Consider the following 18,589-nt stretch of genomic DNA (forward strand, 5'->3'; position numbering starts at 1 on the left):
ACTAATTAACATTAAAGATTAGAATTCGACATCTGTACTTGTCAACAGTACTGAAAAATTAGCATTCACATTCAGTCCTCTCAGTTCAAATGAATTGAACGTCTAGCACCGACAATAACTCTGAATAATTAGCATTAGCACCCAGTCCTCCCAGTTCAAATGAATAGGACATTCATACATTTCAATGTATTAATGTTAAAACTTAACATTAAAGAATTGGACGTCTATACTTGTAAATGCCGCTAAAAAATTAGCATTGACAGCCAGTTCTCCCAGTTCCAATAAATTAGAAGTCTAGCACAGTCAATGTCACTGAAAAATTAGCATTAACAGCCAGTCTTCTCAGTTCAAATGAATAGGACGTCCATACATGTCAATGTATTAATGTTACAACTTAACATTAAAGAAAGGAATTGGACGTCTATAGTTGTCAATTGCGCTGAAAAATTAGCTTTCACAGCTAGTCCTCCCAGTTTAAGTAAATTGGACATTTACACCTTTCAATGTGAGTGAGTTAACGTTATAAGTAGGGGTGTCAAACGATTAAAATTTTTAATCGAGTTCATTACAGCTTAAAAATTAATTAATCGTAAAAAATCGCAATTAATCGCAATTCAAACCATCGATAAAACATGCCATATTTTTCTGTAAATTATTGTTGGAATGGAAAGATAAGACACAAGATGGATATATCCATTCAACATACGGTACATAAGTACTGTATTCGTTTATTATAACAATAAATCAACAAGATGGCATTACCATTATTGACATTCTGTTAAAGCGATCCATGGATAGAAAGACTTGTAGTTCTTAAAAGATAAATGTTAGTACAAGTTATAGAAATTTCATATTAAAACCCCTCTTCATGTTTTCGTTTTAATAAAATTTGTAAAATTTTCAATCAAAAAATAAACTAGTAGCCCCCCATTGTTGATGTCAATAATTACTTACACAAACCTCATGGGTGCTGAAGCCTATAAAATCAGTCGCACCCAAGCGCCAGCAGAGGCAAAACTCAGAAAAACACAACAAGTACACCTTTCACTGTACTGTCATTTTAATCTGTTTGAGCGGGGCATTTGTGCGTTAATTGGGTTAAATATTTTAACGGGATTAATTTTAAAAATTAATTACCGCTCGTTAACGCGATAATTTTGAAAGCCCTAGTTATAAGTTAACATTAAAGATGAAAATTGGACGTCTATACTTGTCAACAGGACTGAAAGATTAGCATTGGCATTCAGGTTCTCCCAGTTGAAATTAAGTGGATGAAAAATTAGCATTAACAGTCAGTCCTCCAAATTCAAATGAATTGGACGTCTATACTTGTCAATGTCAATGAGTTAACGTTATGAGTTAACAGTAAAGATGAGTATTGGACGTCTATATATGTCAACAGGACTGAAAAATTAGCATTAACAGCCAGTCCTCCCAGTTCAAATGAATGGAACGTCTATACTTGTAAATGAGTTAACATTACGAGTAGTGCTGCAACGATTAATCGAGTATTCGTTTAGAAAAAAATATTAGAATTAAATTTTGTTGCTTCGAGTATTCGTTTAAAGTGGCGTTGTTTATTTTGAAAGTGTTTATATTTAGTGTATTGATTAGGGTGGATACATTGCCTTCTGGTCTGCCTCATTTCACATGGCTGAATCCAACTGCCCCCTGTTAAGATCGACGTAAGCTGAGTTTTTGTTTGGGCAATTTTTTTTTAATGCATTCGTAATTTAGTTTATATGTATATTCAGCCGTTTTTTTGTGTGAATATGAGTCAGAACCATTTGTTGAAATCATTGGGAAAAAAATGTTAGCATTTTATAGCATTTAAGCTAGCGGACTTTTGCTTTGTAAGTTAGCCAAATGTTCTTTTTTTGTACGTATAACCTCATTTATTTATTTTTTTTATACCGTTTGAAGCTCAGTTTAGGCATTTTAATTTTGCATTATTAATTTTTCCTTATCCGATTACTCGATTATTCGAACTAACTGGTTCATCGATTAATCGACTACTAAAATAATCGATAGCTGCAGCTCTAATTACGAGTAAACATTAAAGACAGTAATTGGACATCTATACTTGTCAACAGGACTTAAAAATTAGCATTAACAGTCGCTCCTCCCAGTTCAAATGAATTGGACATCTAGCACCGTCAATGGCGCTGAAAAATTAGCATTAGCGCCCAGTTCTCCCAATTCAAATGAGTAGGACGCCCATACATGTCAATGTAATAATGTTACGACTAATTACCTAAAAGAATTGGACGTCCATACTTGTCAATCCAGTCCTCCCAATTCAAATGAAATGGACGTCTGTACTTGTCAACAGGAGTGAAAAATTAGCATTAGCACCCAGTCCTCAGAGTTTAAATGAATAGGATGCCCATAGAATTGGACGTCCATACTTGTCAATGGCACTGAAAAATAAATATTTCACAGCCGTCCTCCCTAGTTCAAATGAATTGGACGTCTATACTTGTCAATGTCAATGTCGATTATTCGAACTAACTAGTTCTTCGATTAATCGACTACTAAAATAATCGATAGCTGCAACCCTAATTAGCACCCAGTTCTCCCAATTCAAATGAATAGGACGTCCATACATGTCAATGTAATAATGGTGCGACTTAACATCCAACTATAAGAATTGGACGTCTATACTTGTCAATGGCACTGAAAAATTAGTATTCACAGCCAGTCCTCCCCGTTCCGATAAATTGGATGTCTATACTTGTCAATGTCAATGAGCTAATGTTACTAGTTAACATTAACGATATGAATTGGACGTCTATACTTGTCAACATGACTGAAAAATTAGCATTCACATTGAGTCCTCCTAGTTCAAATGAATTGGACGTCCATACTTGTAAATGTCGATCAGTTAGACGATTGACGTCCAAAAATATTAATAAATGGGGAGCACCTCCGCAATTCAAATGGATTTGGACGTCCATTACCGTCAATGGCAGTCAAACTTCCACGTACAACAGAAAAATAAAACGTCTTAGGTTGTCTTACCTGAAGAACACGAGCGTCTCCCACAAGTAGATGCTCAGCGCGTTCAGGCGGCACATTTTGGATAGTCTCATGATTTTTTTTTTAAGGTGGGGGGGTTATCGGGGGTTGGGGGGGGCAAGTGAGGGGTCACACTTTGCCAGCTGGAAGAAAGAGGAGGGGGGCGCAGGTGTGGGTGGAGGACCTCCAAGGTGAGTTTGCGCTCATGCGATCACACCTGTGTCCTCTCTGGGAAAAACGGGGGTCGGACTGGGGGGGGGGGGCTTCCGGGAAGACGGGGTTGGGGGGGTAAGGGTGGGCGAGGGGGCGCTCGCAATTCCTTACAAATCCTCACAGCCGGCGGGAAAAGGCAGCATATTCCTCGTCACGGGGGCGGGGGGCGCGAGCGTTAATCCGAGCGGGAGAGCGGAGAGAAGACCCCCCCACGGTCAGGGGCGCCGATCGTCAGTCATCGCGTGTTGCCGCACCGGCGGACGCTCCCGTGCGCGCCGCGTCTGCCGCTCCACGCGCGTCCGCGACTGGAGAGACGCCGCGGCCGCGTGTGATGCTCGTGCTGCAGTCATTTAGCAAAGCGACGCCCCTCCCACTCGGAGACACGCCCACCCGAGGCGCCATTGGCCGAGGGACGGACCGGCTCGCGCGCCGTTGGCGGGCAGGGGCGCCAGTCGGGTTATGCCGCGTGAACGTCAGCGGCGTGTTCTGGAATTTCTTATTAGCTCGTTTTGGTTGTGTTAACTCTTTGGCTGCCGTTGAGGTTGCTTTAGAAAATTACAATGGTAGCTTTATTGTGGTAGGTAAACATATCAGGTCACTTCCTGTTGATAAGAGGGGCATTTTAGGGTCGCTTCCTGTTGACATGGTGACCCTTTAGGCGTCACTTGCTGTTGATTTTGATGCATCTCGGACTTCCTGTTTATATTGGGTCACTTCCTGTCGTAATGGGGGGATTTCCGGGGCATTTCCTGTTGCCTAAATGGCATTTCAGGATCACTTCCTGTACATATTGGGTCACTTCCTTATGATTTTGAAGCAACGAAGGGTCACTTCCTGTTTATTTCGCGGCATCTAGGAACTTCCTGTAGTAATCGGGTCACTTCCTGTTGATTTTGAGGCATTTCGGGGTCACTTCCAGTTGATATTGGGTCACTTCCTGTTGATATTGGGTCACTTCCCATTGATATAAGGGGATTTCAGGTCACATTCTGTTGATATGGTGACCCTTTAGGGGCAATTCTGGGTCAATTCCTGTTGAAATTGGGTCACTTCCTGTTAATTTTGCTGCATCTCTGACTTCCTGATGTCATCGGGTGACCTACTGTTGATTTTGAGGCTTTTACAGGGTCACTTCCTGTAGATATCCGGTCACTTCCTGTTGATATTGGGTCACTTCCTGTTGATTTTGCAGTATCTTGGACTTCCTGTAGTCATCGGGTGACTTCCTGTTGATTTTTAGGCTTTTCTAGGGTCACTTCCTGTTGATATCAGGTCACTTCCTGTTTATATTGGGTCACTTCATGTTGATTTTGCGGCTTTTCTAGGGTCACTTCCTGTTGATTTTGGGTCACTTCCTGTCGATATTGGGTCATTTCCTGTTGATATAAGGGCATTTCGGGTCACATCCTATTGATATGGGGACCCTTTAGGGACATTTCTGGGTCACTTGCTGTTGAAATTGGGTTACTTCCTGTTAATTTTGCGGCATCTCGGACTTCCTGTAGTCATCGGGTCACTTACTGTTGATTTTGAGGCTTTTCCAGGGTCCCTTCGTGTAGATATCAGGTCACTTCCTGTTGATATTGGGTCACTTCATGTTGATTTTGCGACATCTTGGACTTCCTGTAGTCATCGGGTCACTTCCTGTTGATTTTGGGTCACTTAATATTGATATAAGGGCATTTTGGGTCACATATGTATTATTATTATTATTACATCATATTGATATGGTGACCCTTTAGGGGCATTTCTGGGTCACTTCCTGTTGAAATTGGGTCACTTCCTGTTAATTTTGCGGCATCTCGGACTTCCTGATGCCATCGGGTGACTTACTGTTGATTTTGAGGCTTTTCCAGGGTCACTTCCTGTTGATATTGGGTCGCTTCCTGTTGATTTTGCAGCATTTTGGACTTCCTGTAGTCATCGGGTCACTTCCTGTTGATTTTTAGGCTTTTCCAGGGTCACTTCCTGTTGATATCAGGTCACTTCCTGTTGATATTGGGTCACTTCATGTTGATTTTGCGGCATCCTGGACTTCCTGTAGTCATCGGATCACTTCCTGTTGATATTGGGTCACTTCATATTTATATAAGGGCAATTCAGGTCACATCCTATTGATATGGTGACCCTTTAGGGACATTTCTGGGTCACCTCCTGTTGAAATGGAGTCACTTCCTGTTAATTGTGCGGCATCTTGGACTTCGTGTAGTCATCGGGTCACTTAGGGTTAAGGTTAGGTATTGGGTCACCTTGTGTTGATTTTGCGTCATCTTGGACTTCCTGTACTCATCGGGTCACTTCCTGTTGATTTTGGGGCATTTCATGTTCACATCCTGTTCATATCAGGTCACTTCGTGTTGATTTTGAGGAATTTCATGCAGACGTCCTGTTAATTTTGAGTCATTCCAGGGTCACTTCCTGTAAATATCAAGTCACTTCCTGTTGATATTGGGTCGCTTAAAGTTGATTTTGCGGCATCTTGGACTTGTTGTAATCATCGGGTCACTTCCTGTTGATTTTGAGGCTCTTCAGAGTCACTTCCTGTTACTTATGTGGCATTCCAGGGCTACTTCCTGTAACTATCGGGCCACTCCCTGTCGATATCAGTTCATTTCCTGTTGAGGAATCTCGGACTTCCTGTAATCATCGGGTCACTTCCTGTTGATTTTGAGGCATTACAGGGTCACTTCCTGTTGATATCGGGTCACTTCATGTCGATAACAGGTCATTTCCTGTTGATTTTGAGGAATCTTGGACTTCCTGTAGTTTTCGGGTCACTTCCTGTTGATTTTGAGGCTTTCCTTGCCACTTCCTGTTGATTTTGAGGCATTAAAGGGTCACTTCCTGTCAATGTCAAGTCACTTACTATTGATTTTGAGGCTTTTTGGGTTCACTTCCTGTTCATATTGGGTCACGTCCTGTTGATTTTGGGACATTTCGGGGTCACTTCCTGTCAATATTGGGTCACCTCCTGTTGATTTTGGGGCATTTCAGGGTCACTTCCTGTTTATTTTTGAGCGATTTCCCCATCTTTTTGACATGTGGCCTTTTTTTACCAGGTGGCAAAATGGATTTTGACATGTGGCAAAATTGATTCTACCATGTGGCCTTTTTACTGATATGTGGCAAAAAGTATTTTGTTTTGTGGTTTTTTTTTCTGCTTTGGGGCATTTTTGAGGTGTATGGCATTTTTGCAGGCCATGCACATCCATGCCATTGACGGCTATGCACGTCAAAATTTTCCATTCATTCTAAATGGCAAAAAAAACGTGTGGCTATGATTTTTGACTATACACTTACCATTAGAGCACACTGACATTCAACTGGCACCCAAGTAAGGCTATGCCATTGACGGCTAGGGACATCCAAATTTTCCATTCATTTTAAACGGCTGAAAAACGTGTGACTGATTTTTGACTTTACACTTACTAATGGTAAGTGTATGGTCAAAAATCACAGCCACACGTTTCTCTCATTTAACTTGAATGGAAAATTTGGACGTGCATAGCTGTCAATGGCAGGGACGTGCAGGGATTGCAAAAATGCCATGCACCCCAAAAAATGCCACAAACCCCCGAAAAAAATGCCACAAACCAAAATCCATTATGCCACATACAAAAAGAAAATCCACAGGTCAACATTAATTTTGCCACATGCCAAAAAAGCCACGTGGCAAAATCGATTTTGCCACATGGCAAAAAAAAAAAAATGCCACGTGCCAAAATCAATTTCGCCACATGGCAAAAAAAAAAAAATGCCACGTGCCAAAATCAATTTCGCCACATGGCAAAAATAAATGCCACATGGCAAAATCCATTTTGCCACATGGCAAAAAAATGCCACATGGCAAAATCCATTTTGCCACATGGCAAAAAGAAATGACACATTGCGAAATCAATTTTGCCACATGGCAAAAAGAAATGCTACATGGCAAAATCCATTTTGCCACATTGCAAAAACAATGCCACGTGGAAAAAATAAATGCCAGATGGCAAAAATAAATGCCAAATGGCAAAATCCATTTTGCCACATCGCAAAAAGAAATGCCACATTGCAAAATCAATTTTGCCACATGGCAAAAAGAAATGCTACATGGCAAAATCCATTTTGCCACATTGCAAAAAGAAATGCCACATTGCAAAATCCATTTTGCCAAATGGCAAAAAAAAAAAAAGCCACATGGCAAAAAGAAACGCCACATAGCAAAAGAAATACCACATGGCAAAATCCATTTTGCCACATGGCAAAAAAATGCCACTTGGCAAAATCCATTTTGCCACATGGCACAAAAAAAACCCGCCACATTTTGCCACAGGGCAAAATCCAATTTGCCACATGGCAAAATTTTGCCACATGGCAAAAAAATGCTACATGGAAAAAATCCATTTTGCCACATGGCAAAATCAAAATTTTCCACATGGCAAAAAAAAAAAAAATGCTACATGGAAAAGTCCATTTAGCCACATGACAAATACCACTTTTCGTTCTTGGCCCAGCTGGAGGGACCTTTCAGATGACTTAATCTTAATTTTTGGTCACTTGCTGTTCATTTCAGGGCATTAACGACAATCACTTCTTGTTGATTTTGGGTTACTGAACAGAAAGCGACTTGAGAATGTCCTCAAATGAATAGGAAGTGACGTCAAATCAACAGGAAGTCACCTGTAATTGCCCGAAAATCAACAGGAAGTCACCAGTAAATGCCCACAAGGCATGCTCTGGATATATTGTCACTCCGCTAGATTTAGACAAACGCATGGTTAAAAGTTGGTCAAGTTAACCCCTGAAATTTAATGATCAGAGAGCACATTTTGCAGCAGATGAGAGTGAAAAAAAACAACAGAAGGTTGCGGGGAGCCAATTGAGCAAAAGGCGCATTGTCACTTTTCATTTTCTTCAAGCTTGTAAAAACAAAATGTGACCTTTACTTCAGCGCACTTGTGTGCGCGTGTGTACATTCACCGTTATGCCTCGACGCGCTTTGAATTTGACGGCGTGGCCGCGGGTGGAAAGAGTGCCAAGAACCTCTAAGACTGGTATTTTTTTACTCAAGTATAAGTAACTAGAAAATGCCATTTCTGGAGAAATTGCTATGGCAGCTCTGCTATGATGGTTGCTATATCGGGTCACTTCCTGTTGATTTAGAGGCATCTCGGACTTCCTGAAGTTATCGGGTCACTTCCTGTTGATTTTGGGGCATTTCAAGTTCACTTCCTGTTCATATTGGGTCACTTCCTGTTGATTTAGAGGCATTCCACGGTAACTTCCTGTTGATTTTGGGTTATTTCAAGTTCACTTCCTGTTCATATCTGGTAAGTTCCTGTTGATTTTGAGGTATTTTGGGTTCACTTCCTGTTCATATTGGGCCACTTCCTGTTGATTTTCAGGCATTCGAGGGTGACTTCCTGTTGATTTTGTGGCATTTCAGGTTCACTTCCTGTTCATGACGGGTCACTTCCTGTTGATTTTGTGGCATTCCGTGACCACTTCCTGTTGATTTTGAGGCATTTCAGGGTAACTTCCTGTTAATTTTGAGGCATTTCAGTTTCACTTCCTGTTCATATCTGGTAAGTTCCTGTTGATTTTGAGGCATCTCTGATTTCCTGCATATATTAGGTCACTTCCTATTGATTTTGAGGCATTTCGGGTTCACTTCCTGTTCATATTGGGCCACTTCCTGTTGATTTTCAGGCATTCGAGTGTGACGTCCTGTTTCATTTGTGGCATTTCAGACTTTTTGTAGCTAACAGGTCACTTCCTGTTGATTTTGTGGCATTCCGTGGCCACTTCCTGTTGATTTTGAGGCATTCCAGGGTCCCTTCTTGTCAATATCGGGCCATTTCCTGTCGAAATCAGGTCACTTCCAGTTGAGTTTTAGGCATCTTAGACTTCCTGTAGTTATCAGATCACTTCCTGTAGATTTGGGGGGCATTTCGGGATCACTTCCTGTACATATTGGGTCACTTCCTGTTGATTTTGAGGCATTCCAGGTTCACTTCCTGCTCATATCTGGTCACTTCCTGTTGATTTGGGGGCATTTCAGGTTCACTTCCTGTACATATTGGTTCGCTTCCTGTTGATTTTGAGGCATTTTAGGGTGGCATTCCTGTTGATTTTGAGGCATTTTAAGTTCACTTCCTGTTCATATCTGATCACTTCCTGTTGAGTTTGAGGACTCTCGGACTTCCTGTAGATATAGGGACACTTCCTGTTGATTTGGGGGCATTATGGGTTCACTTCATGTGCAAATTGGGTCACTTCCTATTGATTCTGAAGCATTCCAGGGTCACTTGTTGTCAGAGATGGGTAGAGTAGCCAAAAATTCGACTCAAGTAAGAGTTGCGTTACTTCAAAAATATTATTACTCAAGTAATAGTAAAAGTAGTCATCCAAAAAATGTACTCAAGTACAAGTAAAAAAGTATTTGGTGAAAAGAATACTCAAGTAATGAGTAACATTGTGAGTAACTGCTACATTTTTGTTTGATTTTTTTTTTTTGTTAAACAATGGGATTCTATTTTCCTCAACACAAATATATATGAACTGTCGTTATAATGATACTCTACAATAAACCATTACATAACCACATTAAGCCAAAGAAATACACAAAAAAATAACAAACAAACATTGAATTCCAGTGAGAGAGAAAAAATGACAGAAATGAAGCATTATTTGTCCAAAGAGCATGAGTGCCCTCTAGTGGAGAAAATAGTTCCTAGATTAAATAAAAGGGCAGTAGCATCAACATGATGTGCAATCTTCATAGTTACTCATAAAACATAGTTACTCATCAAAACAGCAACCTTGCATCTGATTGGTATAATGGAGTCATGTGATTATTGATGTAACGTCTCATTGGTGAAATTGCTAAAAAAAAATAAAAAATAAAATAAAAAAAATCTAACATGTCAAATAAAGAGAAAACGTAACGATTTTTGTGTAACCCAAAGTAGCGGAGTAAGAGTAGCATTATTTCTTCACAAATCTAGTCAAGTAAAAAGTATGGCTTACTAAAATGACTCTAAAGAGTATATTTATCGCAGAAAAGTTACTCAAGTAAATGTAACGCAGTAATTGTAACGCGTTACTACCCAACTCTGCTTGCTGTTGCTAAATATAGAACAATATACTGATTCAATATAGATAGAAATGTGAGAATGATAGCTATTGAATTATATGCAAAGTTTCCATCAAAAAGTAACTCACTTAAAAAGTACTCAGTGTAAAAAATACTTACTCATTTGCTTTTGTGCGTGCGGGATGAACAACACCTTTTGGTAGCAAATGTGACTTTTTTGGAACGGCTGTACAAAATGGAGAGGACCAGCAAAATAACAGCAGTGACAGCTATCACTTCTAATATAAGCACAACATTAACAGAACCCATTTTTTCTAAGAAAAAGAGAGAGCTGCTCTCAAAGTGATGTAAATTACTGAACGTTAGCCATACTAATTAGCTACGTCATGTCATTTGGTCGCAGTCACAGCTTGCCAGACATGCTAATTAGCAACGCGATGTCCGTCAGTGGCAGATATAGCCTGTTTCGCTAATGCTAGCCGTACGTGCTAATTACGGTAATAACGCGATGTCCCTCACTAGCAGACATTAACTTTGTTTCACTTATGCTAACTAGAGACACTAAGTCGTAGCTGCTTGCAATATTAATTAGAGACAGTGTGATATTATTATTGTAACGTACCTTGTCTTTTATGCTTAACTCGTCTGTTTAGGTGATCGATATGACATCAAGCTTGTCAGGTGTGAGCCAACGGCAGCGAGCGTCATCATTCGTCGGCCATTTTGCGTCAGTGTCTTTCAAGAAACGACTTGTTTGACTCTTTTTTCCTTGTCTTTAGTTCAGTTCTGATACGTTCGTTTTTTTTGTTGGTTTTTTTTCAGGGCTTTGTTTGAAAATTATTTGTATTTCAATTCTAACATTTATTTATTTCAATTATTCTTTCAACATAGTTTTTAAATTCATGTTCTAGATATACATATTTCAATTCTTGGGTCATGTTTTTTAAATTTTCTGTTCATTAAATTTAAAATATTTAATAATTCTTATATGTTTACATATTTTTATAATATATATTATATATTTATTATATACATTTATAAATATACTTTTACATTACTTATTCATATTATCAATTTTTAATAATTCAATGTTAAATTCAATTTTTATTCTAACATTTATCTAAATATTTGTCAGTTTCCATTCATTAATTTCAACATTTTTTTTTAATTGATTGTTTTTTTTTTAATTATTATTTTCATATAATTATATATCAATTAAGTTTTAATTATTAATTTAATGTTAAATACAAAAAAATATAAAAATGTAATTCATCTAAATATTTTTCAATTTTCATTCATTTCAACATTTATTTTTAAATTTTTATTTGGTTGATTCTTTTTATTTAGATTATTATTTTTATATAATTATATAATATCAATTAATTTTAAATAATTTAATGTTAAATAAAATATTTAACTTTTATATATCAAAATATTTGTCAATTTTCATTCATTTCAATGTTCATTTATTTTTTCCATTTTTATTTGGTTGATTTTTTAATTTAGATTATTATTATTATTGTATAATTATATATCAATTCAGTTTTAATAATTTAATGTTATTTTTTTCGAATATATCTAAATATTTGTCAATTTTCATTTATTTCAACATTCATTGCTATTCAATTTTTATTTTTTTAATTTGCATTTTTATTTTTATATAATTATATCATATACATTTTTAATAATGATTTTTTTCCCATTCATTTCAAGGTTTATCTTTTCACTTTTTTTTTCTTTTTTTTTTTTTATATTAATTAACTAATTTATTTTATTTTATTTTTTTGCTATTCCCGTCATTATTTCATCACATCTAAATTTCAATTATTATTCATTTTAACTTTTTTGTTGTTGTTTGTTTTTAATTGTAATTTTTATATACTTTTTTCCCCGTTTTATTATTTATTTGTGCACTGATTTAATGAACAAATGACAGATAAAATGATTCCAAAAAAAAAAAAAAAAAGCGGTGCCAAGACGTGATCTGCAGGAGCCGGACTCATAACGTCCGACACGTGTCGGGTCTCAAGGTCAGACGTCGACGAGCGCCAAGGTCGTCCGCGGTACGCCGGAGAGAGAGCATTTAATCCCAGATAACGGGTCGAAAGAATGGAGCGGGAGGGAAACTATTAGCGGCCCCCGCGCAGGTAATTGCTTGGAGCGCGGCGGTGCGGGACGCGCGCGACCTCCAGCCGTACAATGATCACGCTCATGAATAAAACAGCAGGCTTGAAAAGTCATCCTCCCTTACGAAAAAGCGGAGGGAAAATGGCGCGTACGCTGCTATTTGCCTCCTTATTGACAGCCATTGACGTCCAATTCGTGGCAATTGGGAAGGCCCTTGAAGTGTTAACTCATTGGTCTGGGCTATTTCTCACAACTATGAACCTAATTCATGAATAGTCTACAGTGCTGGCCAAAAGTATTGGTACCCCAGCAATTCTTTCAGATAATGCTCAATTTCTCCCAGAAAATGGTTGCAATTATACAAATGCTTTGGTAGTAATATCTTCTTTTATTTTGCTTGCAATGGAAAAAACACACAAGAGAATAGGGAAAAAAATCATTTATCACAAAACTCCAAAAAAGGGCCGGACAAAAGTATTGGCACCCTTTGAAAAGTCATGTGATGCTTCTGGAATTTTTGTAATTAACAGCACCCATTACTTACTTACCTCACATTGTCATATTTGTGTGTGTTCTCAGTTCTTTTTTCTTTATGCAGCACCTGATTGAGCCAGATTGGCGGGGTAACACGACACACCTGTGCTTGATTAGGAAAGCTCAGTATTTAAGGAAGCCTGTCACCATCTGCAAGTGTCGGACTATTGCTTGCTATTTGCCTTGCTTACCGCCTGTGTGTTCATCGTCATCCTTCGAGTTTCCCGACGTTCTACGGTCGTATTCTGGTTTGGTTAGCTTTACTTTAGTGCTCTTTTGGACTTTGTAGTTAGACTCTTGTACTCTGTTATATTCATGCATTTTAGCGTGCTCTCTTAGTTGTACTTGTTAAACTCGCGTTTGTTAGCGTGCCCTTAGTTGTACTTGTTAAACTCGCGTTTGTCAGCGTGCCCTTAGTTGTACTTGTTAAACTCGCGTTTGTTAGCGTGCTTCCTTTGTTGTACTTGTTAAACTCGCGTTTGTTAGCGTGCTCCTTTTGTTGTACTTATTAAATACAAACATTTACTCTACTGATCTCCTGGTCTGTGTTTTGGATCCACATTAACGGCTTGCCGTTCCTAACAGAATAGTCCGACCATGGATCCCACAGACTCGGAGAGTATTCGCCATGCACTTGCCGGTCATGGCCATACGATCAGTAAGCATGAACAATTATTAAATGAACTTGTGAACGTGACCACCGCATTAACCACTAGAATAGAAAATATGGCCCCACCTGCACGGACCGGTGGTGTAGGTAACGCTGCCGCGGCGCCCGATCACTCCACCCCGTCTCCGGTTGTTCCACCGGCTTCTTTTCGGGAGCCGGTGTTGCCACACCCCCATCGTTATGAGGGAAAACCTGGCGCTTGCCAACAATTTTTGCACCAGTGCTCTCTTGTATTTGATCAACAGCCATATACGTTTGCAAGTGACAGGTCCCGTGTAGCGTATACTATGAGTCTCCTCGCCGGTAAAGCGGCCACTTGGGCAATGGCGGTGAGCAACGCTAATCCCGCGATCCGTCAATCGTTCGAGATTTTTAAAACTGAGTTTGTGAGGGTTTTTGATCACCCGGTTAGGGGCAGGGAGGCAGGCAGCCGCCTGCTGGATTTTTTTCAGGGCGATCTTAGCGTGGCGGACTACTCCATTCAATTTCGCATTTTGGCCGTGGAGTGCGGTTTTGGCGAAGCTGCGCTGTGTGGAATTTTTCGGCGGGGGTTGTCTTCTGCGGTGAAAGACGAATTGGCGGCCCGGGAGGATTCTTCGGGCTTGGAGGACCTGATTTCTTTGTCCGTAAAATTGGACAATCGGCTGAAGGAGCGTGAGAGGGAACGAGCCTTGGAGCAGCGGGGACGTCAGGGGTCGTCGTCATCGTGGAACGGCCCGGCTGGGGTCCGTGCTGAGGGCTTCATCGAATCGCCATCTGCCTCTACGCCGACGCGGAGTCCGGCCCTGACGGGGGAGGAGCCAATGCAACTCGGCGGCGGTCGTCTTCCTGCGGAGGAGCGGCGGAGACGGATGAGGGCAGGCTTGTGTCTTTACTGTGGCTTGCCGGGGCACCACATCTCCACCTGTGACGCGATTCCTTCACGTCGTCCTGGATCTTCGGCTCCTGAGGTTCCTCTCGCCCGAGGGGGGCCCAGGTTCGTACGTGATGGCAATCAGTCAAATGATTTGCCTCGCAACGAGTTGAAAGAACTAAAACAAACTCTAAGTGAAATGAGACTGCAATTGCCGGGAGAAGTTTCGCATGGTGGGGTTAATTTTAGGTTCACTGCCTTAATAGATTCGGGGGCAGATGACTGTTTCATGGACCAGAGTGTTGTTGATGCGCTTAAATGTCCATTAATAAGACTCTCTTCTCCCAAAAGGGTTTTAGATCTCGATGGGCGACCCCTGGCGGACGTAAGGTTTATAACGCCCCCACTTAAAACCAAGTTGTCCGGGAATCATTTTGAGGTCCGTAGTTTTTTGATTATGCCATGCAAATCGGCTCCGGTTGTGCTAGGGCTCTCCTGGCTAAAAGTGCATAACCCTAATATTGACTGGGCTAAGACACAAGTAGTGACTTGGAGTTCCTTCTGCTACGCGCACTGTTTACGCTCGGCGTGCCTACTTCCTGATCAAGCCCAAACTGTTCCCGAGCCTGTTAATTTGGTAAATGTGCCTGCCGAATACCATGATCTCCAACACGTTTTTAGTATAGACCAGGCTAAGACCCTGCCCCCGCACCGTCCTTACGATTGCGCCATTGACTTGCAGCCCAATGCCCCTCTGCCTAGCTCGAGATTATACAAAGTCTCTAAACCTGAGCAGGAGGCTATGAAAGAATATATAACCTCTTCCTTGGCAACTGGCCTAATTCGCCCTTCGTCTTCACCATTGGGAGCAGGGTTTTTCTTCGTTGGTAAAAAAGATGGGGGTCTTCGGCCGTGCGTCGACTACCAGGGCCTTAACGAGATTACTGTTAAAAATAAATATCCACTGCCATTGTTAGATTCGGCCTTCGCACCGTTAAAATCAGCCACCATATATACTAAATTAGACTTACGCAGCGCTTACCATTTGGTTAGGATTCGGGAGGGAGATGAGTGGAAAACCGCTTTCAAAACCCCGCTCGGACATTTTGAATACCTGGTCATGCCTTTTGGTCTGACTAATGCACCTGCCGTTTTCCAGAGCCTCATAAATGATGTGCTTCGTGACATGCTAAATATCTTTTGTTTTGTTTATTTAGATGACATTTTAATATTTTCAAGAAGCTTGCAGGAACACCGCCAACACGTCCGCATGGTCCTGCAAAGACTTCTGGAAAATAGGTTGTTTGTCAAGGCCGAGAAGTGCGAGTTTCACCGGGGGTCAATGCAGTTTCTTGGTTTTATCGTAGAAAAAGGGCAACTACGGCCTGACCCAGCCAAAATTCAGGCAGTGGCAGAGTGGCCAACCCCCACGTCACGTAAGCAGCTACAAAGATTCCTCGGGTTTGCTAATTTTTACAGGCGTTTTATCCGGAACTATAGTATGAGGGCCGAGCCCCTTACCAGGCTGACCTCTAATAAACGCCCATTTGTGTGGTCCTCGGTGGCGGAGGCCGCTTTTGTAAGTCTAAAAAGGGCATTCACTAGCTCTCCTGTCCTTGTTCACGCTGACTCAGATCTTCCTTTTGTGGTCGAGGTTGACGCGTCGAGTTCCGGAGTGGGGGCCATCCTATCCCAGAGGTCTGCAGTCGACCAGAGATTGCACCCCTGCGCCTTCTACTCTCGCCGCCTCACCCCCGCAGAGGCAAATTATGATGTCGGCAACAGGGAGCTGCTCGCTATAGTCCAGGCTTTGCAGGAATGGAGGCACTGGTTGGAGGGGACGGAGGTGCCGTTCCAGATACTCACCGACCATAAGAACTTGGAGTACCTTCGGGCTGCCAAGCGCCTCAACTCACGCCAGGCCCGTTGGGCGCTGTTCCTGACGCGTTTCAACTACGTGATTACTTACCGTCCAGGATCACGCAACGGGAAACCGGATGCCTTGTCGAGGATTCATGAACCAGTGGAGGAGAGGCCTTCAGAGGAGCCTGTTGTTCCTGAGAACCTGATCATCGGCGCACTACGATGGGAGGTCGAGCGGCTTGTGGAAGACTCTCTACGAGGTGTTAGGGTGCCCGGAGGCTGCCCTGCTGACAAACTTTTTGTTCCAGAAGCTCGGCGTGCGGGAGTGCTGAAGTGGGGGCACACCTCAAAGTTCGCCTGCCATCCGGGTGTGTCCCGCACGTTCTTCCTAATTTCCCAGAGGTTTTGGTGGCCAGGTATGCGAAAGGACGTCATGGACTACATTTCAGCTTGTTCCATCTGCGCTCGGGGCAAATCAGTCCATCAAGCTCCAGCGGGACTTCTGCGCCCATTACCTGTTCCATCTCGCCCCTGGTCCCATGTTGCACTCGACTTTATCACTGGCCTTCCACGCTCAAGGGGATATTCCGTCATCTTGACAGTGATTGATCGGTTCTCAAAGATGGCGCACTTCGTCGCTCTCCCAAAGTTGCCTTCAGCTCTGGAGACCGCTGACCTGCTGGTAACGCACGTTTTTCGACCCCATGGCATTCCGTCTGACCTGGTTTCTGACAGGGGACCCCAGTTTGTGTCTCGTGTTTGGAGAGCGTTCTGCAAGGCCTTGGGGGCTACGTCAAGTATGTCTTCTGGCTACCACCCACAGTCCAACGGGCAGACAGAACGGGTCAACCAAGAGCTGGAGGCTGCCCTCCGTTGCGTTTGCCAACTGCATCCGGCCTCTTGGTCTTCACACCTGCCTTGGGTGGAATACGCCCACAATACCCTCGTTTGCTCAGCCACTGGGAGGTCACCTTTTATGACTGCATACGGGTTCCAACCGCCACTGTTCCCTTCTCAAGAAGCCGACGTCGTCGTACCGTCCGTCCAAGTGCACCTGCGGAGGGCCCATAGAGTCTGGAGGGACGCAAGGGCAGCACTAGTCCGCACTGCGGCCCGCAACCGCCTGATTGCTGACCGCCGCAGAAGACCCGCTCCGGTCTATCGTCCGGGCCAGATGGTCTGGTTGTCAACGCGGGATTTGCACCTTGCTGGGACTTCCAAGAAGTTGGGTCCTAGGTTCGTGGGCCCTTTTGCTGTGGACTCTGTGGTGAACCCCGTAGCGGTCAGGCTCAAGCTTCCCAGTTCAATGAAGATCCACCCGGTCTTCCACGTGTCTCTGCTCAAGCCGGTCTCCACCTGCCCCCTGAACCCTCCGCCAGTGCCTCCGCCTGCCCCTCGCGTGGTTGACGGTGGGCCAGTGTATACGGTGCGTTCTATTCTCGATTCTAGGAGGCGGGGTAGGGGGGTGCAGTACCTGGTCGACTGGGAAGGTTATGGCCCAGAGGAACGCCAATGGGTCCCCCGCTCCTGGATCCTCGATCCGTCGCTGCTGCGGGATTTCCACTCCCTTCATCCCACGAAACCAGGTGGTCCGCCAGGGGGCGTCCGTTGAGGGGGGGGTTCTGTCATATTTGTGTGTGTTCTCAGTTCTTTTTTCTTTATGCAGCACCTGATTGAGCCAGATTGGCGGGGTAACACGACACACCTGTGCTTGATTAGGAAAGCTCAGTATTTAAGGAAGCCTGTCACCATCTGCAAGTGTCGGACTATTGCTTGCTATTTGCCTTGCTTACAGCCTGTGTGTTCATCGTCATCCTTCGAGTTTCCCGACGTTCTACGGTCGTATTCTGGTTTGGTTAGCTTTACTTTAGTGCTCTTTTGGACTTTGTAGTTAGACTCTTGTACTCTGTTATATTCATGCATTTTAGCGTGCTCTCTTAGTTGTACTTGTTAAACTCGCGTTTGTTAGCGTGCCCTTAGTTGTACTTGTTAAACTCGCGTTTGTCAGCGTGCCCTTAGTTGTACTTGTTAAACTCGCGTTTGTTAGCGTGCCCTTAGTTGTACTTGTTAAACTCGCGTTTGTTAGCGTGCTTCCTTTGTTGTACTTGTTAAACTCGCGTTTGTTAGCGTGCTCCTTTTGTTGTACTTATTAAATACAAACATTTACTCTACTGATCTCCTGGTCTGTGTTTTGGATCCACATTAACGGCTTGCCGTTCCTAACACACATAAG

At 42.4% G+C, this 18,589-nt stretch overlaps 1 protein-coding gene across 6 annotated transcripts in view; it reads right to left on the reverse strand.

Annotated features, from left to right (window-relative positions):
• The window catches only part of glra1 (glycine receptor, alpha 1), a 133,454-nt gene extending 122,375 nt beyond the window's left edge, over positions 1–11,079 (reverse strand). For 5 of the 6 annotated variants that reach the window (XM_057849695.1, XM_057849694.1, XM_057849696.1 and 2 more), the window contains exon 1: positions 3,022–3,538. In XM_057849695.1, coding sequence (XP_057705678.1) covers positions 3,022–3,092 — 71 coding nt within the window. In that variant the 5' untranslated portion in view covers positions 3,093–3,538. Of the gene's footprint in view, positions 1–3,021; positions 3,539–10,931 lie in introns of those variants that run through there. The other variant, XM_057849697.1, reaches the window with a different exon arrangement.
• Between the last annotated feature and the right edge of the window lie 7,510 nt (positions 11,080–18,589).

The sequence above is a fragment of the Corythoichthys intestinalis genome, chromosome 11 (genome assembly GCF_030265065.1).
Source record: "Corythoichthys intestinalis isolate RoL2023-P3 chromosome 11, ASM3026506v1, whole genome shotgun sequence".
Lineage (NCBI taxonomy): Eukaryota > Metazoa > Chordata > Actinopteri > Syngnathiformes > Syngnathidae > Corythoichthys > Corythoichthys intestinalis.